Genomic DNA, 25,509 nt, shown 5'->3' with positions numbered 1-25,509 from the left:
ATGCCACACAAAATTGGATTCGTAGTTATCAGTTCATCAGGACATGAAGATGGCTTCAGTGCAAAAGAACTGATGGTTCATGCACCAACAGTCAATGGATGGAGATCACCAAGGTACTGTAAGTGAAAGAGTTATTTATATTAAGGAAGCATTGAAGTGTCTCTAAAATATGAGATACAAGTAATTCACAGGGAAATAATTCTACCCTGGGTATCTGATTACACCATAAAATGAGAAATCTAAGATAGAAAATCAGGATTTTGCATAGTTGCCTCTCATTCAAGATCACAAAGAGTTTGACAAAATCCAGCCCCAGTCCTGTGAACTGCTCCAGGCAGACTCCTGTGTCCACATGAGATCCCATCAAAGTCAGCTGCCTGGTTCTGTCTGCCCAAAGCAGATTGCAGCGTGAGGGACCTCACTGGCTGTGAGAACTATGGACCAAGTTCTGTAGTTGCCTTTCATCGCACGCAGCCCTTGTTTCCCAAAACTCCAAAGTGTTCTTAAAAGAGATCCCATTAACTTGAAACAGGTCAATTAAAAAAAAAAGTGATTTTGGGCACTACATCTGCCTTGGAATCCCCCTGCCAATTTTTGTGGTTTTACAATCACTTGCCTTCTCTAATTTTTGTAATGCTTTTCTCTCCACTTCTATTGTGTGACAGGCCCACGCAGCCAGCAGGGGGATCTGTCTATACACACTGCTGTTAAATATACAAAGTAAATTGAAAAAAGAGCCCCCCCCCCGCCCCCCCAAAGAAAACCAGCTTGCTATATAGTGATGTTAGCAGGGCTGCACATTTTGGGGTGCCTGGGGCAAAATCTGAAACTGAGGGCCCCCACCCTGCTAAAAAAGTTACCACTGAAGGAAGGGGGGGGAATTGGAGAGTGATCCCACACTACACTCAGCCTGCAATAGGAGCTTGGCTCCTGTCTCACAGGGCTGGGGCTGGTTCCCTGGTCTGGGCTTTCCAACCTATAACGTGGAGTTGCAGAGCCATTGAGGTTTCGTCTGGCTGACCCTCTATTGTGAGTGGCACTATGACCCTGCATGCCAGGTGGCAATGTCACTTGGTTTTAGGAACCCTCTCAAACAAGGGACCTGGGCAAGCTGTCCCTCCTCCCCACAACCTTCCCAGCATGGCTCTGAATGTTAGGAGTTACTTGTAGAAATGAGAGAGAAACAATTTTTTGCCAACTTGAATCACGTTTTGTCTATAACTCTTTAAGAAGATGATTATTGAAAATTTTCTTTACTTTCAGACTCTGCCAGTATCCACAAGAAATCGTCCTTCAGATGGTGGAGAGATGTCGAGTTCGAAAGCTGCAATTACTCGCTCATCAGTATATGATTTCAAGCAAAATTGAGTTCTACATTACTGAAAATCTGCCTGAGTACTTTGCACCGTATCAGTCAGAGCGGTTTCGCAGACTGGGGTAAGTCAAAAGGTGCTAAATGATGGTGTCACTTTAATCAGAAAGGTAAGATTTGGGAAGGGAGTGGTATGTTAGTCATGGGTAAAATGTTGATGTGATGTTATGCAAATAGGGAAGGGAAATTCTGTCCCCCAGCTGCACCTGTGGAATGCCACAATAATAAAGTTGGAAGTCACTAGAATTGTATGGGTGCAACTGAGGACAGAATTTTTCCCTGGGCTTTCAGAACACGCGTGACAGCTGCATTCTTTTCTGTGTTTTTATTAAATATGGATATAGACATCTTACTAGACTTATTGACCAGTATCTCTCAGTACACAAGCTGACATGTCATGTTTTTAAATATGCATGTGGAAGAGCACAGTTGTTGAAAGGAGAAAAATCTATCAAAACCCACTATGTATTAAGTGCTGTGTCATTATTATTTATTTGTATTGTGGTAGCACTTAGAAGCCCCAGTTATGAACCTCACTGTGCTAGGTGCCACTAACACACAACAAAAATATGATCCATATCCCAAAGAGCTTATAATCTAAATACATTATTTCAATTTTAATATCTTCAGATAGAAAAGTCCTTTTTATTGCAGTTTTAAAGGGATGGTGGTTGCCATAACTTCAGGTGGTTTTATGCATCTCAGTTCTCTGGTATTCTATTAATAGTTGAGCATATTTAACACATCAACTCTTTTAATACATAGGCCCCAGTGATGCAATTGTGTCCATATGTGTGGCTGCCAGAGTAGAGCCCCAAGGGTTCCCTCACACGTTTTCTCAATGCGGGCTCAGGGCTATGGGGCTTATTCTACTGAAGTGATATAGGGACTGATCCAAAGCCCTTGGAAGTCAGTGTCAAAACTCCTGTTGATTTCTGTGCACTTTGAATCAAGTCTGTAGAGTGTTTTTTTTAAAAAGAGAAATGGCATTCTTTATTTCAGTTCTCAATACCATTTTAAAATTTATCAAAATACTAATTTGAATGGATGTTGTATATAAACAAAATATATCTTTCTTATTTGCGCATGTTTTTACACATTTCATCTGCTTAATCAATTTTCCTTCTACAGTTATGTCTCTCTCTCAGACAATGAGAAGACCGGGTACAAAGCACGGGAGCTGAAGTCAGTCTACGTGGATGCAGTAGGACAGTATCTAAAACTCACTTTCCATAAAAATTACATCAATAGATACAACTTATACAGTCAGGTAAGATGAACTAAAATGGTGACTTGATGCTCTAAACAATATTGCAGTTGTCCAAGACTTCCGAAGCAAAAAGCTGCTTTGATTTATAAAACTAAAATTGCCAGTGGGAAGTTGTTGTGAATGAGTAATTATCAGAAAAAATGTCAATTAAAAGTCTGGTGTCTTTTTTCTGTAATGTGCAAATTATTAGCTTCAAATTATAGGGGTCTAAAGATTTCTATTCTACACTTAAGACATTTGGATATAATCAAGAGAGCTTTCGTCTGGCACACTTTCATCCAAGCACTGCATTGTATATTGAGAGTATCGATAATATCTGAAGGTAAAAGTTCTCTTGCTGGCTGCTCTTATATCAGATTGGCCAGAAGTGGTATTCAGTGTATCCAGAACAGATTAATCAAGTGTGCAGTTCTATGCCTCTTTTCATTTTGAGCTCTGAGTGCTTAATGTGTAATACAGCCAAGACAAACAGCTTTCTCTGAGATGGAATGCTGCTGATGTCTTGCACACCACAATACAGCGCTTTGGGATTGGATTTTTTTTTTTGTAAGTGAATTAAGTAGTTACACTGCACATCTATCCAAAATGAGAGAAGCTGAGAATCAGCCTCTCTAACTTTGCATAGTTATGCTGTGTATGAATCAGACTTATGGCCCTAAAAGGGGAGTAGCAGACCACTACACCATGTTGTTTCTAGCCAAGTTACCTTTAACTAATTTAGTAACAAATTGTTAAACATATGCATCTGACCCTTACAATGAGCTCTTGCCTACCTATGTTTGGGTGCATAGGGCCCATAGAATGTATGAATTTAAGTAATTCACTACTAGATAATTTTCAGAAAGTGATAAAAATATTTTAGAGGTGCCAGCACAAGTTGTGTAGTGGCTCAGTGCATGTTCTATAATGACGTTGTTCCAGTCTTCATAAATACAAGTAAAGTAATAATGGTCTTGTGTATCCGTATTTCTTTTTAATTCTATCTTAGGTTGCTCTGGTAGCAATAAATATAATTGGGGAACCTGCAGACTACAGCAATGACAGCAATAATGTAAGTATATAAAGATGATTATGGAAGAAAGTTTCCCTCTCAAACATACTGTCCTTTGGATGTTGCTACACGTACTTAATAATGATGTGCTTCCCCTAATGTAGGGTGCCTTTTGATTTTTGTTGTTGTTACATTAGTGTTGTTTAAACAGAGCTGTCATGCACTTATTTTCTGTTTTTTGTTTGGTTGTTTCTTTTTAATGTAATTTTGAAAAGAAATTCCCTTTGGAAGGAGTAAACCAAAATAGCATCATGGAACTGAGTGTGTTTGTATTTTCAGCCTTTTAAAATGCACAGATTATTTTACATGCATGTGTACATGCAGTCCACTATGTAAAATGCAAAATGTCCCCCTTCCTGGCTTTGGAGTTAACAAAGCAACAACAAGGTAGCAAATTTCAGGTCCAGCCTTTTCATCAGGCTGGGTAGTATTCCTCACATTGGACTGCTCAACCTGCACCCTCGTTTCTTTATCCTAAGAGTCACATCTCCCTATCCACAGAAGTGATGGTCCAGTAGAACCTTCTTAACATTAACCCTACTATATTCTCACCTGATAATGAAGTGTGGTGTTTCAGGCAACTGCTGCTGTTCTCTTATAGTACAGTAAATATAAATTATAGAGTTTTATTTTCAAACTTACTCTGTAATTTGCGTATAAGAGAATAGTTTTGCCATGTTTACTTTTACTGTTGTGCTAAACAAAACTAGTATTTTGTCAGAGATGTAGTAAAAACTCTACTAACATTGTGAGACCTTTTTATATATGTGAGTTTGTTTGAAGATACTGTTAATTCAACTTAGTTATTTAAGTCTAAATATAGAGGCATATAGGAAAAGGTGTGACATGATGTCTCACATTTAATTGTTTGAATCTACAGTTTCTATCCTCTTCACAAAAAAATTGGTGACATTACATTAACCTTTTTCTTCCAAAGCCTTCAAGAGAGAAGCTGATTGACCATTACCTTGGGAACAATCCAGATGACCTAACCTTAGATGGAACATACCTTGGGTAAGATTTCTCTGCTGAGATTTGGATCAGAGGAGTTAATAAAACTAGTGACATCATGAGCTATAACTAAAAACAATTTAGGTGCCAGAACTTTGTCATTTCCAAGCTGTGAATTGTGCTGATTATTGTTGGACTTCAGCACTTAATTATGTCTTACATGCTTGGTGAATGAACAGTGTGCAGTCACATTCTGTTGGGTCTTATTTCTTCATCAGCCACCCTTGTGTCTTATTTCTCAGAAACATTGTTGTTCCTTAAATGCCAAATTTGAACCCAAGCGGTTGTTACCGAATTGACAGCACTAGCTATTCTTCTTGGCATCTTGTTAACCAGCACAACTTTAACTACCATTCATCCTATTTTCCTCTTTAACATTTACAGTGTGGTTGCCATCACAACATGTATGCCGGCAGTCAGGGATTCAGCCAATGTGGCGGCACTGCAAATTTGGCCAGTGGTGGTAGTTCTATCAGCTGACAGACGAGGAGAGTAGTTTGGCTAACAGACTAGCCTATACTCTCCAGAAGCTAGCTAGATCTCTGAGTTACTCTCCTACCGATATTATTGTCATAGCAAACAGCCATGTAACTGTCAGAGACCACCAACAGCCAGCCCTGTGTTTCTCAGTTAGGCTTTTTTGGCTGCATAATTTATATGGCCCACATTTTCAAAACTCTACAAAAGCCATACACATTGTGCCTACAGAAGCCCTCTTTTGGGCATGCAGATCAAGTAACTGACTCAGTTTGTATGCCAGTAAGTGTGCAGTTACTTGATTTACACACGTGTTGGTTTTTGCATGTGTTGTTGGTGTATGAACAATCTGTGTCCATTGCATGGGATTTTGATATTTTGGCCTATAATACTTCCTGCTTGTTCTGATCAAATTGATCCAATTCTAGCATTATTTGATTAGAATAATCAGCAGATGATTGAATTATCTGTGTGACAACTGGAGAAAATATCATAGCATGCCTGGTACACAAAAACACTCTATCAGAATAACACAATCTTTTAGTTTTCAGGAATCTTATTTTTCTGGATCTTTTTTCTTGGTTCATTTTAAAAATGTTAGCATCTCACTTAGAAGAAGAGACTGTTATTCTCAGTGATAAATTCATATATTTTTAAGGTCAGAAGGAACCATTATGATCATCTAGGATTCTAGTCTCAACTGTATAACACAGACCTTATAGAAATTACTGGGTGAAATGCTATCAAACCCCTATCTTGTGGTTGGGTTAGAGAATATATTTTTAGAAAGACATCCAATTGTCATTTAAAGACTTAAATGATGAAGAATCTACCATGTTCCTTGGTAAGCTATTCTAGTGGTTAATTTCCCTTGTAAGTAGGAGGTATTTTCTTTTGAATAAAAGACAATTTTCTCTGGACATTGAAAAATTGTTTACTTACTAAAATCACTGCAGTCATAGCAACATTGACTAGTGCTAGAGGCAGTATTTTCCAGTTTACCTCAAAGTGGATCTGGGAGGAAGAGGATTTGGTGAATGATGGAAATAACAGGAGTATAATAATTAGCTATTACCTAGTACTTTAAATCTTCAAAGCCGTGTATAAACATTATAACAGACATCTGCTCTTCTTCCTTAGAAAATCTCAGTGACCAGAGTCTTGAGGAGCTCTTTCATTTACATAGAAATGTGATAATTTAATCATATAGATGTCACTGAAAACAACAGATCACATCAAAGTCTTGGTGGTGGTAGGTCTAGAACATTGAGTTAGGAGATAGCATATCCACTAAACTTCATTGTAGAGTAAAATGGAAAATATACATTTGTTTAAATATTCTTTTGGTTTCAATAATAACTTTACAAGAGCTAAACTTGTATTTCAAAGTAAAACAGGAAAAATGTGACTTTGATGAGCCATTTAAAATAAGTGAGATCCACAGTATTCTGAAGAATGAGAAAAAATAATTGTCATCCTAATATATATATTAATCTTCTCACAGCAAAAAGAGAAGGAATATATTGTAGGTGGTGCTTCAGATTTAATCTCAAAAATATCTTTCTTTTTTTTTTTTTATTCTCCAGAAAACCTGACTCTATTTCACCACTGGATGATTTGGCTTTTGATATGTACCAGGATCCAGAAGTTGCTCAGATAATTCGTAAACTGGATGAGAAAAAGCATGAAGCTGTCCATCATGAACGTTATGACTATGCCAAGAAACTCAAACAAGCTATTGCTGACTTGCAAAAGGTACTGTTTAATGACTGTTATGTCACAAATCCATGAGTTTTTCATTTGTCCATAAGGTGGTCCTCAATCTTTGCAGTAAAATACATTTGTGGTGGCTGCAGGTCACCCCTCTGGTGTGTTTAAAAATAACAAATGAAGAGTCAGACAATTGAGTCTAGCTGGAATTCTATATACATTTAAAAGAATGTGATTTCCAGCAACCTTAATGACATGAAAGCACCATTTTTCAGGTTGGGGAACGACTCGGGCGGTATGAGGTAGAGAAGCGCTGTGCTGTAGAGAAGGAAGATTATGATCTTGCTAAACAGAAGAAACAGCAGATGGAAGAGTACCGCCTGAAGGTGTATCAGCAACTGGAGCTGCACAACCTTCTGGATCCAGAGCTGATGGTAGGGATCACTAGTCATAATATAAAAATAAACACATGGTGACTTGACTCATAAGGCTTTATCAAGTTGTATTATAAATAGAGATGTGCCTGAGAAGCTAAAATAAACTCATGGGATAGGACTCATAAGATAATTGTCATAGAGTATTTTTGTTAAATCTTTATATTTTTTTACTTGGATTGTTAGTTGCTCATATAGCATCACAGGTTGGCTTTCTCTGCCATTGATCTGTACTCATCTAGTTTTTCCAGCTATATACACTTAATGGTCTATAAATAATAATGAAAAGGCACTAACATATCACAGTTACACTAGATATACTCACGTGTTTTGTCACAGATTTTCAAGGATAAAAGAGACCATTAGATCACTTAGTCTGACCTAAACGTAACCAAGACACGTGGCTTTCTCATATTTCTAAGCACCTCTTGTTGTTGCTATCATACATGCATAAAGGGCTTCTGGTGGCATCACTGCAAACCACAGGAGTTCAAAATGAGTGACATACCACAACCCTAAGGTGTATTTATAGCTTAGAAAGCTATTGGAAAGCATTATTTGCCAATTAGGTGAGGCTGTTTATAATCTGTTGTCTTCTCCCTTGTGTTGCTTTGCTGTTATGCCAGACACCTGCATTTAGAGCCATGATTTCCACTAATTTTTATAAGTGGAGTTGTAGTGTTTATTCAAAAGCAGCTGATATAGTAGTGGTGACTGAGCTTCACTTTCAGAATTTTATTTTGAAGCAGTGTACTGAAACCTTATTGTACAAAATTGCCCTTTCTTTTCTCAGATCCAAAGACCTCCTGAATTGCCACTTGAGCCTATGGTTTATTCAGTTAGCCCTCGGCAAAAGAAACCCATGCAGTCACCCCAGCATGAGAAAACAGAAGCACAGAAGATTGAGCCTTTGCCACAAGAAAAGCCACCCAAGACAACTTCCCCTGAGCCCATTGTTCCTGAACACTCCGCTTCTCCTGTTGCCCAGCCACCAGTCTCTGTAGAGGGTTTTCCAAAGATAAATGTAAGTGATCTTGTTTATCTGAGTCTTCTCTGCTTCTCTGATTTGAGGCCTCCCACATTTGCAAGAGATCATCATATAATCATGTCCAGCCAAAAGTCACCTTTCTTGGCCATTTCTATAGGAATCTACCAAAGAAAAGATTTTCTTATTACATTCAGCTTCCTATAAAAATCTGATCATCTTTTGGTTATGCTGATGTCTCATATGGCATCAGAGGTTGGCTTTCTCTGCTGTTAATCGGTGTTCATCTAGTAATAATAACGTTTAGCATCTCTTGTGAGAAACTCTTGAAAGCCTTTACAAACATTCATGAAGACTGAGTTAAGTAAGATTATACCCAATTTACAAATAGGGAAACTGACGTAAAGAGAGGTTAAGTGACTAGTCCAAGGTCACACTGCTGATTCACTTTAGAGCTGGGCTACAACTCAGCCTGTTCCTCTAATGATCTGATAACACTCCTCTTTTATAAATTATCATGTGTGAGTCCAGGCTCAGGGCCAAAACAGCAGCAAAGAATATGCTGGAATGAGACTGAAGAACATAGTAATGGCTTGATGGCACATGCACCACGAGGAAAAGTAATCCAGGCAGTAATCGTAATAAAAGTCTTGGAACCAGCAACACTAAGCGTACGTCTACGCTGCAATTAAAACCCCATGGCTGGCCCATGCCGGCTGACTCGGGCTCACAAGGCTGGGGCTGCAGGGCTGTTTCATTGCAGTATAGACATCCAGGCTCAGGCTCGAGCCAGGCTCTAGGATCCTGTGCAGTGCTCAGGCTGCAGCCTGAGCTGGAACATCTGCACTGCAGTTAAACAGCCTCTTAGCCTGAGCCCAAATCAGATGCACCCTCCAGCTCTAGGTGTCTAATTGCAGTGCAGACATAACCAATAAGGCCAGCCCAACTTCCGCTGAAGCCAGTGGAGACTCCCATTGACTTCAGCAGGAATTGGATTGGACCCTAAGAGCAGCAATAATCTCTTTACAGCACACTGGAGTAAAATAATGTAACTGTTTACATTGTCTTCATATCTGGAGAGTGGCTATAAATGGAATTCCATAATGTTTTATCTTATCTGCTTAATGTCATATAAAATATATCCTTTGTACTGACTTCCATTCTGAAAACACTGTTCCCATGGTAACAGGATAAAAAAAAAGGAAAACTTCCAAACCTGCATTTAAAATGCAGGAGATACCACTCTGGAGAAAAGTCTGGCTGGATTGTGTTGAAATGAATCAAAGTAGTGATGGAACAACATCAGATCTGAGTCACAATTAGAATTACTTTGCTTGTCTTCTCCATTAGGTTGAATTTTTGCCATACGATGAGAGACCTCTTCCAGCTATTCGTAAGCAGCATGAGGATGGATTTGCCTACCTTGAGCCAGAGATGAATGAAGAAGATATCAGTGATACTCCAAGAAGTGGCATCACTGGGGAACCAGAACCATTAACTGAGAAAGTGCTGAGGGAGGCTAGCCCTGCCATTGAAGTTTTCGGAGAGGCCTTGGTAAAGACCAGAAAAATAAACCACTTCATATTTATAATCCAGATCTTGAGTCATTTTAGAATTCACTTTGTGAACAAAAGCATGATGAGATAATGGCTTCATATATGTAATGATTAAATAGAACGTCAAATCTAAAGTTTGGTACTGCTATAATTAGTATTAAAATCAGGTGCCTATTTTCAGCATTTACATGGCTATCTAACTTTCTGTTGCTAATGAGTTGATTACATATTATCAGAGGAATCTATTATATCTAGATAAGTTTATGTAGTTCATCCATTTAGTTCATCCATTTTTGGGAGCGAAATAAGATGTTTACAGATTATCTGCTTTCGAATTTGTCCTCTGATGGAAGTTTCACTGCTAGTGCCAGTGATTGGTGCTTTGTCGGTAGATAGGTAATTGCCAAAATCTGGGATAGTTTTTTGAGGTTAAGGTATTAATCCCTTTTCTTTTGGTATAAAGTCTCATTTTTCCTTTAAGCAATCTTATGGAAGAGATTTTCAAGGCTGCAAAAAGAAGTAAAATGCCTCAGTCCCATTGAAAGTAAATGGGATTTGGGCGCTTAATTCCCATTTTGCCTTTGCAAATCTCTTTCTGTGTCACACTAAATTATGCATTGAGTTGCCAGTATTAGCCATTTTAACAGTAATCTTGCTCTGTATCAGGTTGCAGGAGCATATTCCAAGACTTGGTCGTATCGAGAAGATGCATTGCTTGCTATATATAAAAAGCTGATGGAAATGTCTGCCAGCACATCTAAGGATGATTTAAAGAATATGCTTAGAGCTGCTGTCTTTCTTATAAGAAGAGCCATAAAAGACATAGTGTCTTCAGTGAGTAATACTGTTTCATAATAAAAATATCCTCATTGAAGCTCCAGTCCTGCACAACCTTGTGCAGGGCTATACTCACATGGAACAAGTTGCAGGATCAGGGCCTAGTAAATGAAGGCTTTTAGTTGAGAAAATAATTGTAATTTAATAATATTAAATATCTGAATAGCCTACACTCTAAAAGGGAATGCTGTTATATTAATTTTGGCTTTGAATAATAGGTGCAATTTTACAAAAATGTGAGTTCATGCAGGTTTTTAATTGCTGTAGAATTTAGGGAACTGCATAATATAGAGGTAAATATTTTAATAGTTTATAAAATGTGAGCATCTTGGGTTGTCTGTATATTGCATACCACCAAGAATAGTGACAGTGCTCAATAAATAAGTTTTATGAAACTTTTATACAGAATGTAAATGCTATAGTAGAAAGAGAAACTTAGGTTATTTAGCAAATAATATATTTTATGGGTAAGGCTCCGTGTTTGTCATGGAAGTCACGGATTCTGTGACTTTCTGTGACTTCTGCAGCGGCCAGTGCACCTGGCCCAGGGGCCGCCTGAGCAGCTCAGGCAGCTCCCGGGCCAGGTGCACCGGACTCCGCTGGAGCAGCAGGAGTTTGGGTGTGGGGGGGCTCCAGGCTGGAGGTTGGGGTGTGAAACGGTGCTTACCTGCAGGGGGGCTCCCCGGAAGGGTGACAGGAACTCTCCTCCCTCAGCAACTAGCTCCACAGTGCTGCTTCTGCCCACAGGCACCGCCCCCGCAGCTCCCATTGGCCGTGGTTTCCAGCCAATGGCAGCTGCAGAACCAGGGCTTGGGACAGAGCAGGGGCAGCATGTGGAGCTAGGAGCTGGGATCGCCGCTTCCCAGGAGCTGGGTAGGAAGCCTGCCCCAGCCCCACCATCCCCCTCCCCCCCGAGCACCCGCAGTGCCCCCAGGGACGCCCTCCCGAGCTGACCCCTCCACAAGTTTTAGTCAGGGGTATACAGTAAAAGTCATGGACAGGTTCACGGGCCGTGAATTTTTGTTTACTGCCCGTGACCTGTATTACATGGAAATAGGAAATTTTAAAATATTTTTTGTTTTAATAATCTTTTTAACTCAGGTTTTCCAAGCTTCCCTGAAACTTTTGAAAATGATCATCACTCAGTATATACCAAAGCATAAACTGGGTAAACTGGAAACAGCTCATTGTGTGGAAAGAACGCTTCCAAATCTGCTTTCTAGAACAGGAGACTCCTCAACCCGTCTTCGTATTGTGGCTGCCAACTTTATTCAGGTAGGAATGTCATCTGGAAATGCATATTAGACTGACTTTTAACACAACATTTAGCTGTTTTACCCACACATACGACAGACTGAGAATGCCACCAAGACACGGACTGCATGACATCTGTCCAAAATCAAATGTAAAGTTAATATATGAAAATGTAATAAGATATATTGGTGCTATAGTAATCCGTTTACTGCTGCTGGATTAACCTAAATAAACTCCATATCATGGTTGGTTGTTTTGACACTAAATGTTACTTATCCTTTTTGGTTTGAATGTGATATTTCTGGTCAATACTTCATTACAGATTCCACTTCCAGACTCCTGGGCTGGCTGCCTCCTGGGCTGCTCAGCTCCCAGGCAGGCAGCCATAGAAGCCAGCTTGCCCTCAGGTCTGGAAGCCCTCCATCGCCAGCCCCAAGAAGGTCCACCCCAAACGTTGCAAACCTTGGACGCTCCAGCTGAATGGCTGACTGAAATGGACATTCTTGTCCATTTCACTGCGGTATCCTGCCAAGAAAGTCAATTTTAGTCAACAGCGGCCCTCTGGAAAGCGTGTTTCTTTTTTGGAAATGTAATGTGTTGGTATATGAGAAGCAAAATATTTTTCAGGATTTCCAGTTCATCAGAAATTTCAAAATATTGTGCTGAATTGGAATTAAACCATATTTCAAAATGTTGAAATATCTCGTGAACTGGAACTCCTGAGATTCATCTTGTACTGCTTGTGAATGCAGGAGACAGACCTCTCACAGGATTTGGACCTAAACTGTGGAACTCACTCACAGAAGAGATAATGACCATGAACCTCACAGTAGTTGGAACTAACTCCATTTGTCTGACTTAGCTTCCTCACAATTACTTTTTCAGCAGCTTGCTCGAATCTACTGGTTGTGGAGTAATCTGCTAGCTTTCACTCTACTCCTGCAAGAGCAGAATGGACACAAAGTTTCGTTTGCCATTCTTTTGAGGGGTACTGCAGTGATGAGAACTATGAAAGTACCTAGATAGTCCTTGTCTCCTATTTGTAATGTGGTAGAATTTTTGATTACAAGAAAATATATTTACACTCAAACTAATTGTAAAATTATAAGTAAACTTACCTGTTCTGTGACTGAATTTTAGTCATTTTATAGTCTTTTAACCTAATTGCAATAAAAACTAAGGGAAAAGTTTAATTAGAAGTAAACAAATGATATAAATATCAGATTTAGCAAAAGAAAAAAAAGATGCCAGTTTAAAAATTGACAATCCATTCCTCATGTGGTGGCACTGAGCATTTGTGAACAGCTGTTGAAGTATAGACTCTGTTTTCCAGTAAAACTTCGACGCAGGAAAAGTAATTCTCTGTGTGTATATGTGTTAATATAGTGCCGGGAGGGTACTAGGTGAGTCACTGTCTCTGGGTTATTTTATCATTGCATTCATCCAGATGGGGAGAAAAGCTTTTTCTTTCATTGCTGACTTGACTCCGATTTTAATAGGGATAGTGTGAGCACTGCTCTGGTTTGTCACTCTAAAGCCAAAGGTGGCTTATTTATTTAATGAATACCTCTTGGCTCATGTACAATAGATTTGTAATTGTATACTTGAAAGGAAATGAGGAAGCCATTAGTGGTGTAGTTTTGTAGCCAGGACATAGAGTACTGTTACTTGGAAAAGGAGGAAGATGTACTTACTATATTATTGCTAGCAGAAAATAAAAAAAATCTTAATAGAACCTAAACAATAAAACTTAAGAAATATTTAGAGTGACAGTGTAATATTACCGTAGGATTTTTGTATGACATTTCCCTACAGGAGGTATAAAAGATGGTCAAACAGCCCTTTTCCTATATACACTTAGTACCTTTTCCTGTAGGTTTGCCTCTTACTTGAAAAGTGAATGCAGATCATTCATGTGTCCTTTAAAAAATATGAACTAAGTTTAAATGAAACATTGCTCCATAATCACTTAAAATCAAACCAATTTATGAAAGAAGCTGTTTCTCTAATGCCACTTACTCCTTTGGCACAGGGGTCCCACACAGACCGTGCAAATGAAAGGTTCATAAATTATCCTGTGCAATGGGTGCCGGCAGATCAGTGTTCTTCCTCCATGCGCATCCACTACATATTCTTTTGATCCTGGTGTAAGCTGCTTCACATGTCTCACTTTTCTCCTGTAAGCTGTTACTCTCTCTTTCCTAGCCACTGGCAACCAATGTTCAGTCAGTTGTGCTGGCAAGACCAATAGTGGCTTATGGTCTGAGCTATGTTGCAGTAAGCCTGTTAAAACAGACTCTTCTTTCTGCACAACCTACCTGAACTAATGTCTGGCTCCTTCTCTATTGTTCTCCTTTTTGTCAGGTTTGCTTACAAGAGGACAGAGTGCAGTGATTTCAAGGGAATACTACCTGGCTTCATAGCCTCATGATCTGGTGCCTGTGCTTCCATACTTCTATTGTCACAACTGACTTGGGTGTTTCTTTTAATTTACTTGTTGTTGGTAGCTCCTTAGACAAGTCAGGAAACCTTAGCTTAAATATACTTTTCTCCTTTTTCATGTGACCTTAGCAAATTTAAAGCACAACTATTAAACTAAATGTTATGACTTTTTTTGGTGTTGAAGACAATAATGATGCTTGGCACCACACTGAAAGTAAAAATAAACCAATGAACCAAATTACAAACATTACTTGAAATGTTAAAAAATACAAACCAAAACCTTATTTTTGCGATGTGGCATTGAAGAAATTAAATGGGCACAAAAGTTAGTGTAATTTGAACACAAGTGAGACCTCCAATTGCATTAACCATGTTTTAGGATTTAGAACTTCTGTAGGAATGGAGAACTGTCCTAGAAATATGCATTTCTTTACCCTTCATAAAAGCACAGAATATATGAAAATGCTAGTCTTCACTGTTCATTAGTGGAAGGAACAATTATTGATTCATCCATATTAATATTTATTCACAGGGAAAAATAACTGGATTTATTTGTTAAATTTACTCAATTGGTCAGATTCTGATCTGTTATGCTACATACTAGATCAGGAGCTGGTGGATTTAATCCAGGTTTCTTATTGAAATCAGAATCTAGCCTAATAAAACTAAAATGTTAAGTGAAAGTTACTTTATTTTTTTCTACAAACATGTTAAAATTATCAGTTTTGTGCACACAGCTAGAATAGGTACTGTCTAGCATTGAAAGGACTGAACAGCAAGCATCTTATGACAACAGAATTCAGCTATGAGGCTGTTTCCTTAGTAGATCAATAAAATGTGAGGTGGTAGATTTCCTCCGCTGAAGCACTTGCCTGAGATCAGTCTTGAGGCATTATCATCAGACTTCTTCTAGGACATTTTCTCTCTACTTCAGTTATTTAAAAACAAAAAAACTTAGTATCCAATTCTGCAGGTTTTGTTCAGATGAAAGGTCCAAGTGAAATACATATGTCTCAGCAGATGCAATATGTGCATGTTCTTTGTCAATAAAGCTGTTGTCAATAGCAAGACTGACACTTTTTTTTTTTTTTCTCTTTATGCTGTGTACAGCAGACTGTATTGAACTAGTGAATGACCTTCTGCCTCTCCTGAAAGGCTTATCTCATTGTAACTAACACGGTACATTCTTGGTTATGAGGTCCTGAATAACATTGGCTTTGCAAACCATTTCATCCTGTGTTTAAGCATTTTTCTGTGCGAGTTAACTCTGTATTTCCCTACAGGAAATGGCACTATGTAATGAAGTTAAACCTCTTCAAATCATTCCGGTTCATCTGGTCCAGCCATTGAAACCAAATTCCCCTACTCATCTGGCAATGAGTCAGGTGGACTTGGTGGAACGGCTGTTGAAAGACCTGGGAACAGAAAACTCTGGGTTTACCATTGACAACGTCATGAGGGTAAGAGTCTGAAACTACAGTATTTTAAGTCTCTTTTTCTTGGATGAATGTTAGTTTATTTGTGTTAGAGTGCCTGGCGCATATGCCAGTTAATGAGGCCCAGTGAGCTTCTCTAGGTGGCATTAGTCAACCTTGTGAAGATCCATAATGCAAAAGAAAAGCTATAAAGGATACTTGGTTGGAGAAACATGTCTGTCTGTCGGTCTGTCTAACTAGGCAATAACAATGCTCCCATTGCAGTGGGCAATCGCTCCAGATTAAGGGACAGATCCTTTGGCCTGACCGAGCTATGCTCGGCACACAGTGGAAATGGGGCTGGTGACGGTGGTTTAAAGCTACCTTTGTTTTTCCCCCAATGTAGTGACAATAGTCCAGCCCAGTTTAACTCCAGAAGAAAATTAGAATAACCTTTTACCCCAATATTTTCAGTTTGCGACAGGGGCATTGGAGCACAGAGTATATGAGGTACGCGATACAGCATTACGGATTATCTTCGACATGTACAGGCAGCACCAGGCCATTATACTGGACTATCTTCCTCCAGATGATGCCAACACACGCAAGAATGTTCTCTATAAAACACTCTTTGATGGATTTACAAAAATAGATGGTAGACTTACTGAGGCTGAGCTTAGGGTAAGTAATAAGGCTGGAAAGTGTGCAGCTATATTAAGATAGTGTATTTTCAGCAGTCTTGGTGGAACCGTATATTGAATTTGTAGCTGCACTGATCATATAGAAAAATTGTTATAACACTTATGGCAGAATTTCATAATTGTAAATATCACGGTTGTATAGTAAAAAAACAGACTCGCACTCACTTTACTATATAAATCCGTTTATAATCACTGTTATAATAGGGATCAAACATGGAAAAAAGCACAGATTATATTTCTGAAACAGTAACAATATTTTCACATCAGTAAGGTAAAAATCTAGGTTTCAATGGCAGTATGGTCATTCTGTGACTGGGACGAATGGAAGATGTGTTAATTTATTCATTATCTGTCAGTGGGGTATTTATAGGATAAACATGTCTAAATCATAATGCATTTATTTAAAATTAGCATAGAAGATCTTTTTTTGTTTATATTGTGATGGACCAGTTGTTAGTTTTACACACGGTAAGAAAACAATTTTAAGTTCTAGATTAAATGGTGTTTTTGCATCCTTCCCTGTATATGAGAGTATTACAAAACCAGTGTAACTGAAAGAGTATTTCTTAACAGGCACAGAAAAAGGCGGCCACAGAAGAAGCAGAAAAACAGAAGAAAGAGGAGATTACGGTCCTGCAAGGGCAGCTAGCAGCACTGAAGGAGATCCAGGCAGAAGTTCAGGCTGGAAAGGTCAATATCATTTTTGATCAGATGTCCTGGGTTGAAATTATCTTGTAATGGTGGAGTAATTACAGGTACTGGTCCTATTATTTTTTCCTGATGGATGCTGGAAACAGATTAAGCTGCTGTGTTCTGTGAGATGAAAGCTGCTTTGTGATAACTCTGGTACTATATTAAACCACAAGAAGTTTAACTGAAATACATGAAGGGACTGGTCTTTACTCACATCAGAAAGAGAAGTCAAAATTAAAATTCTATGCTTTGTTTTTGGTACAGTGGTACAAAAATTGCATCCATGTAGAATTGTTTAATCCATCATGTGGTATTTGGAGGCTGCTTCTACAGGCTTTAAAATGTCCAAGTACTTGTTAGAGCAGTGCAAGGATACTATACATCAGGGGTCGGCAACCTTTCAGAAGTGGTGTGCCGAGTCTTCATTTATTCACTCTAATTTAAGATTTCGTGTGCCAGTAATACATTTTAATGTTGTTGTTTTTTTTTTTAGAAGGTCTCTTTCTATAAGTCTATAATATATAACTAAACTATTGTTGTATGTAAAGTAAATAAGGTTTTTTAAAATGTTTAAGAAGCTTCATTTAAAATTAAATTAAAATGCAGAGCCCCCCAGACGGGTGGCCAGGACCCGGGCAGTGTGAGTGCCACTGAAAATCAGCTCGCATGCCGCCTTTGGCACCCGTGCCATAGGTTGCCTATCCCTGCTATACATAATAACTCATGTAGGTCACTTTAGAATGATGCTATACTATATAATTGTCAGCAATTGGATTTGAACATACTGGACTTTAAAAGGTTAATAACTGCACCCTGACATGGTAGAGGGGCTGTTGCCTACTCTGCTGCAATATACGTGCCTGTACCAAGGCAGGGAAAGGAATATGTCTACCGGAGGAACACTGTTGTGACCCAGCACACAGGAGACATTCTCTTTTTGGGAAGGTTGCCTGTCTGCATCACAACCTATGCTGCCTTGACCGTGCATCTCATTTGTTCACTGACTGGACTTTCTCTGGATTTCTTCTTTCTTGAAATACCAAGAAATCATTCTTTCTTGGCTGGTGCCTTAGTCACCAAGGCAGTTACTGACATCAACTTCTCTGTTTGGCAGGAGAAAGAAAATGATTTTCAAAAGCCAAAGACTCAAGGTAGGTAAAGCTTAAAACTATTCAAAGAAACACAGAAACCAAATTAGCCTTGAAATGTTTTGGATGGGGAAGTAGTTAGGACACATGGCAACCAGTAGATGACTGGCTATGACATAATGCACACTGACTCCTCTGAGTTCAGAAACACACCGATCCTAGAGCTTTGGATTGGTTGACTCAATCTGACAGAATCATTCAGTCTTCAGGGGAGAACTGACCATTTAGTGTGCCAACATTGGTTGCCATCAGCTAGGTGGGTGGTTTCTTGCACCAGATCAGATTGGCTTGATTCAATCAGATTGGCTTGGATTGAAGCCAGTTTGGATTTCTCCTCACACTGAGGTAAAATCATCTGCCGCTTTATTTTCAAAATGTTCACCAACATTTTAAGTGGTGACTGTGTGTGCAAACGGTCCATTGCTGCTGTTTTGTATATGGCAGTGCACCCAAAAGGCAAGCAATTGTCCTGCTGTATCCAGGAACCGTTTCCTCTTGGCACTGCGTACGCTTTAGTTACTTTTCGATGTTTAGGAGTGTACTATTCCAAATAGTCAGTTACCATTAAGACCTTGAGAAACAATATTTATCCAAAAAGAACTAAGAACCATCTATTGAGTTTAATAGATTCCTTGTTACAGGTGAGCAGGTAAAGAAAGTCACCCTACCTGCGGCAACAGAGATTCCAGATGATCATTCCTCGGTTGCAAATTATTTAGATAAGTAAGTAAAATCAGCAGCTTCTAACCACTTTAAAAGAGTAATTGCTAAAGAGCAGTTAGTGATCATCCAAATGCAAATATCTATACTGACATTTGTGGACAGTTCATTAAATAAGATTTAAATTGTTAAGTGTTAATAGGGGCCATTTTGAATATTTTAATTTCTTCCTCCTTATTCTTTATCTTCCAAAATAAATATAATTAATAATGGACAAATCAGGATTACATATCCTTCACCACTTGTACAGTGTGAGATTTGTACATGTGTTTGAGAAGTTGTGTCCATGGATTAGAAAACTGTCACAATATAACAGCCTATCACTGCTACAGGAACAGAGGCAAAGCTAAGACTAAGATTGTCACACTTAGGGGCTTGATGAAGATACAGAATGCTTTCTGGGATCAGGTAAACTGTCCAAGTGAGCTCTCCCCAGTATTTATTTGTAATAACGTCTCTCTCTTTGAGTGAACGTTTTTAGTTATAGCTACATTACAACTTTACAAAAGTCTCTGCCTGAGCCCAATCAGAGGCGGGAATTCTGTAGGGAAGATGTTTTGTACAAAAAAACTGTCTATATCACAGAATTATTTTAAACTGGAAGGATGTTTCCCCTCGACTTGGACTACCTGTTTCTTTTAGTAATCTATAGCATTTGTTATTCTTCCTCTGTCTTCTCCAGCCTATGCATTTTTTGTGGTGAAAGGGACGAATCCTTCACAGAGGAAGGCTTGGATCTCCATTACTGGAAACATTGCCCTATGTTGACAAGATGTGAGCACTGCAAACAGGTCAGGCATTGGACTCAAAAGCCTGTATCAATATACAACCTAACATACACATTCCAGAACTAACACAAGCAGTGAATTATTCTGTTGTCAATTGATAAGCTGCAAAAGGTGAAAATTGCTGTTTAACAAAAAGTTCTGTTTGTAGCAAAATCATTGTCATGGACAATAACATGAGGAGAGGAGCAGTATAAAGAACCAGATTAACAACCAAAGTAAATCTGCTCAACATACTTGTCCATTTAAAATGTAACAGCACCATTAGAATGAGGAAACTGGAAATGAAGGGGATCTCTCTTCTGGGTTAGGACAAATACCTTTTAAATAGTGTTGTTTGGAAGGAAAGGCGGTGTCACATCTATAGGGGAATCACTGCTACGCAGTATAAGTTGCAGATGCATGTGTGAAAATCAGAGCTCTTGCTGTGTGTGAAATTCTAAATCATTTCAGACCAGATGTCATATTGGGGGAGAAGTTAGTGATACTCTTCCAAACTCCACCCACAAAATCAGCTCTGCCCACAGAAGAGACATAGTCAGAGTTGATTGCGCAAATGTTCAAAATATGATCACACATGCTCTCTGGGCTCGGCTTTCCCCCGCTTGGGTCCTAATACACCCCTGGCTCTGCTGGGCTTCTTGAGCTTGGCTTCCCCTTAATCGGATTCTGCTGGGCTCAACTCTTTCTTCATTGAGGGAGGAACGTAGCAGTGTCTCCCAAACACATTTGCTGCAGGTGGCCAAGGGAGCTGTCATTCACAGTAGATTGTGAATGTGCAGATTTTCATAATCTAACCTTCCGTCTCCTTTTTTTACACAGTCTGACAATCAGTTGTATTGTTAACATTTTAGGCATCTCAGTAAGCTCCCATTGAGATGAATCGGGCAGCTGATAACACTCGGTGCCGTTGGTTCAGGCTCTGCAAATGTGGGCAGACATCACTTTATCAGTTTCGCTCCATACATGTTTTTGAGGCTGTCTTGACAATTATCACATCTAGAGACTAGATTTTGTCTTTTAAAAAGCGCTGAGATTCTGGAGAACAAGGCAGCATGCCATATGACTACTAACCAGCTCAGTGTGGGCCCTGTTTCAGATATGTATTTATTTGTGGGGGCACTTTAACATTCCAGTGTTACTTGTCGAGTAACTTGTTCCAATTTGTCATACATTTGTTTTGCACTTTCAATTTAACGTACATCTTGGGTGGGGAGAAGAGGGATGTAGCAGGAGAAGCAATTAAAACAAGCACTAAAAAGTGAGAGAGGCCGGGGGTAGCTTATTTCAATTGCTTTTCCTCTTCCTCCTCCCACCTCTACCTTTCTGTTCTTTAGGGTGTAAGCTCCGTTATTTTGTACACCCACTGATTTTTAGATCAGTCCAAATTTACTTCAATATTTACATCTGCTTTGTGACCAACTTCTACCTGAAGTTCAGCTTACAACACTTGTTGGCCCCGAGACTTCCAAGGGAGTTGCATCCATTTATTTCAGGATGAACTTGGCCTAGGAGCCCTTACTGAGGTGTTTAATGTGAATCTTTCATTTCTTTACTCAACCACTGGCAGTCAAGGTGGCTTTGAAGCATCTATCTAGACGCTGCTAGCTATGTTGTGCAAAGATTGTCCCAGAAAGAAGCATGTGTTCCTGTTTTGTCTCAGTGCCTGCCTGTACATACATGCAGTGTTAGCAACTTCTATGTTCATACAGAGTACAATACATGGAATCATTTCTAACAACTGTATTTAAAGGTAAGAATAGAGTTAAACACAGGAACAAGTTTTAAGTTATCTTTGCTTGTTTTATTTTTAAGCCTATAATGATACATTTTCACTTTAAATTTGCAGGTTACATGTGTAAGAAACACAAGCAGAGTTTTATCAGATTTAGGCATTTTTGAAATTTTACCCTGAGCCCCATTTTCAGAGGTGAATTAGGAGCCCAAGTTTCATTGATTTTCAATGACATTTAGGCTTGTAAGTGCCTACGTCACTTTTAAAAATGAGATTTGAGCTCTAAAGTCACTACAGATCTTTGGAAAATATTATTCTTAATTTCATAGCACAATACAAGTCTATTCCTGTATCTCTTGTATTCTCAGCCACCTGTCTGGTTTCCTGTTGCAGGTGGTGGAGATAGCAAGCCTGACCGAGCACTTGCTGACTGAGTGTGATAAAAAAGATGGCTTTGGGAAATGTCAGCGCTGTAGCGAGGCCATTCCAAAAGAGGAACTGCCCAAACATGTGAAGGGAAAGACTTGCAATCGTGAGTAGTTTCAAATGGAATAAGTGACGCCAGGGGGAGCTGCAAGGACTCAATTCCTTTGGAAAATCAGGCCACTTCTATGTAGGTGCTGAACTATGGATTTGGAATCCTAACTTGAGGCTAAGGATTGAATATTTTTGGCCTAAATGTTTTTGCTTTTCAGTGCTCCCTGCACTTAGCTCCTATTAACACATGTGGGAGTGTCTACGGAGCAAGAACAGAAAACCCCTGAAGATTGCTCCACAGTTTAGTTTGCTCCTCATCACTGTAGAACAAGCTGAAGGCACTTCCGTGTTAGCTGTTCTCTCTTGATCATGAGATCGGTTTCTTGACTAGGCAGGGGAAGGTAGAATAGCAGCCAGTTCCATCTCTTGCTCACAGAAACTGGCAGAGATCAATCTGTTCCTCTTGCATTTGGCAAAGCACGTGGCAATAGCGTAACTTTTTTTTCTTTCTAATCATTTCAGCTGCAAAACCAGAAAAGGTGGCAAACCATTGTCCATTGTGCCATGAAAACTTCGCCCCAGGAGAGGAGGTAAGAGAAAATGAGTGTAGTGTCAAATTGGTCTTGCTAGTCTTGTTACTAAGACTTCAATAATTTGTCCTTTAACACTGAAATTACCTACATTGCCTGAACATAACCATATCAAAAAGTGCCTGGAGTCTCTGCCTGTGGCTTCAGATTCTAGAACAATGATAGGTATCAGGTATCAGAGGGGTAGCCGTGTTAGTCTGGATCTGTAAAAAGCAACAGAGAATCCTGTGGCACCTTTAAGACTAACAGATGTATTGGAGCATAAGCTTTCGTGGGTGAATGCCCACTTCGTCACATGCATCCAACGAAGGGGGCATTCACCCACGAAAGCTTATGCTCCAATACAGCTGTTAGTCTTAAAGGTGCCACAGGACTCTCTGTTGCTTAGAACAATGATAGTAAATGCAAACTGGTAGCAAACTACTTTCAAAGGCTGTTCTAAAAGATTTTAATGGCCGCCTTGCTTCTTTTGAAATCAGCCTTGGAGCAGAAAGTGGTGCCTCTAATTCTCCCCCCACTTTAATTTCCTTTGGTAAGTGATTTGATGGAGTTACATTTAGGCTTGTTCAGGTTACAGCAGGAATTGATTATCCATGTTTGGCTTTCATTCAGAGGTCTCTTCTAAATCTGATCAAGACAGTAGTTAATAGGCAAAAGAATGAGACAGCGTGTCATCTTAAACCCAAGCTGACTGTGAGATGTTCCTGATTTTGTCCTCAGTGCGGGCCAAAACTATTGAAATCTGCTTGCTTTTCTCAGTAAAATAACACCTAGCATTTCATTTTTCCTTTGATGCTGTAAAAAATGTGTGTGCGTGCGTGCGCACGCCTGCGCATATGTGTAGATACAGAAATAGCGTTCGTATGAAAGACCTGCTATTTCTCTGCTTTTGTAACACCACTTGTTTCTTAATTTATCATAGGCCTGGAAATCTCACCTAATGGGTAAAGATGGCTGTAGAATGAATCTGCGGAGGGCGCATACACTAAATAAAACCCTGCTGATGCAGCCTGGTATGGATTTCCTTGTGATTACTATGCTTTTCACTTTGTTCACTTATTTAAGCAGAAGGCTCTATTCTAGAAAGCAGGTTGATCCTTCGTCAATAACCATTCAATGCATTATTCAAGTATTTGTATATGCTGACTCTGTATTTCTAAATATGTTGGTATAGAATAGCACACACAGAGGGCAAATTACCCTCTGATACTCCAGTCAATCTCAATGACTTCAGCACAGATGCGCTGTTGTAATGGAATGGAGAAGTTGCATCGTTTTTCATTTTGTCTTATCGTTTGTCTCATTTTATGGAGCAGCATGCCCCAAAGACTCTTCTTGCTGTAGTTGCTCTCTTGTATCCTACGGTATGCTATGAACCGAACAGATCCAGTAGTGCACAGGCAGCCGCTTAAATGCTATACTGTCAATGTGCCTCAGGCTTGAGAGGGGCCAATTAGAGATGCTAATCTAATCCTAACTATGGAATGGAGTGAAGTGAATAGGTAGTCTTTATCTGTCCTGTAGAGAACTAGAAATGAGGACACTGGGTTGATAAGCATCATACAAATGCCTGAGGCAGGTAGGTAGATGGGAACTGAACTCTGACCATGGACTCGTGTCACATATGGTGGGTCTCTGAACAAACTGATGGTATGTTGATGTCGGATGTTAATGTTTACTCCCTGGCCTGGATTCAAACTTACGATCCATCTCCTATTACCACGCCTGTGAATAATCCTGTCACTTAGAAATAATAAGATTGACTTTGGTCAATGTTGTAGCTCAGGCATGTACTTGAAATGCAAGAGATGTGCAGTATTGGTTTGTGATTGACAATCTGTATGTTCTTTTCCCAGGCAAAGCAGCAGGATTAACCGTAACCAAATCCAGTCCTACAGCAACAAAGTTTCGATCCCCCTCTGTAGGAAGCAAGATCCCTACCCCAAAAGGGGGCCTGAATAAAAGCACTGGCAGAACATATGCAAAGCGATGACATGAGAAGTACTTGTTTCCTTTGTCTCCATAACTGAGCAAGTTTTATGTGATGCACAACATTTCCAAGATTTGTTTACAAGTGATAGGAGCCCCACATCATCCATTTCACCTGAACTACACACTGCTGTTTATCAACCACAAATAGTGTTTGACTGCTTCATTTACCCAATAGTTAAAGCTTAGATATTGGTTCTCTCTGTGCAGTGTTGTGTATAATTATCCCAAGAATCTGCATCTCGCTTTTAGTGATGTGCAGTCTTTTGGGGACAGCGCCTCTGGCCTGCTGCACTCCTTTTGCACTTCCCCGATAGCATGGAGGGAGCAGAAAGCAGCCGAACCTTCCCTGATGAGGATTCTCTCAGCCTGGGGGAGTCCCTAGTAGTATAGATCCAGCATAGCCAGATCCTGAGCTATCCACTGCAGCAGCAACCAATGTAGAGATCCTGGCCAAAATATAGCATGCTTCGGCTGTCCCTGGCCAGTGTATTGTCCCATGGGACTAGGGTGGTAGCTAGTGTAACAAGAGCATCCTGGACGCTAGGACAAGTAAGGAACTGGCCCCAGGATCAGGAAGCCACAACTGGCTCTTTTGGCCCTTCCGCGGAGCATAGCTGAGACTCTAGCCCTTCTGATTCAAACTAAATCAGGTTTTCAGAACAAAGCTTTGAGGTATCTGTTCCTTTGAACCAAAGCTAATGTTCGCTTACAAATACTCCCCAAACATCTAGGGAATGCAATCATTGTATCATGTGACTTTATCAGTTTAATGAAGTCACTATACAATTTGTTAGTAATCGTTCTTTGCCAAAACTTGCTTGGTTGTGTGACACAGTAAAAGTCATAGTGTCACT

At 39.5% G+C, this 25,509-nt stretch overlaps 1 protein-coding gene across 1 annotated transcript; it reads left to right on the top strand.

Annotated features, from left to right (window-relative positions):
• CEP104 (centrosomal protein 104) lies at positions 1 to 24,656 on the top strand. The gene is made up of 21 exons (XM_065421389.1): positions 1 to 113; positions 1,264 to 1,437; positions 2,504 to 2,642; positions 3,631 to 3,693; positions 4,631 to 4,707; positions 6,768 to 6,936; positions 7,167 to 7,325; positions 8,119 to 8,349; positions 9,661 to 9,864; positions 10,533 to 10,700; positions 11,805 to 11,978; positions 15,683 to 15,859; positions 16,289 to 16,495; positions 17,089 to 17,196; positions 18,323 to 18,359; positions 18,998 to 19,079; positions 19,759 to 19,867; positions 21,990 to 22,128; positions 22,596 to 22,663; positions 23,586 to 23,676; positions 24,520 to 24,656. Exons 1-21 carry the CDS (start codon positions 1 to 3, stop codon positions 24,654 to 24,656), a joined length of 2,826 nt encoding a protein of 941 aa, XP_065277461.1.
• Positions 24,657 to 25,509: the final 853 nt, after the last annotated feature.

The sequence above is a fragment of the Emys orbicularis genome, chromosome 22 (assembly GCF_028017835.1).
Source record: "Emys orbicularis isolate rEmyOrb1 chromosome 22, rEmyOrb1.hap1, whole genome shotgun sequence".
Taxonomy (NCBI): Eukaryota; Metazoa; Chordata; order Testudines; family Emydidae; genus Emys; species Emys orbicularis.
Note: the sequence above shows the minus strand (reverse complement) of the source record. Positions and strands in the feature narration are given on the sequence as shown.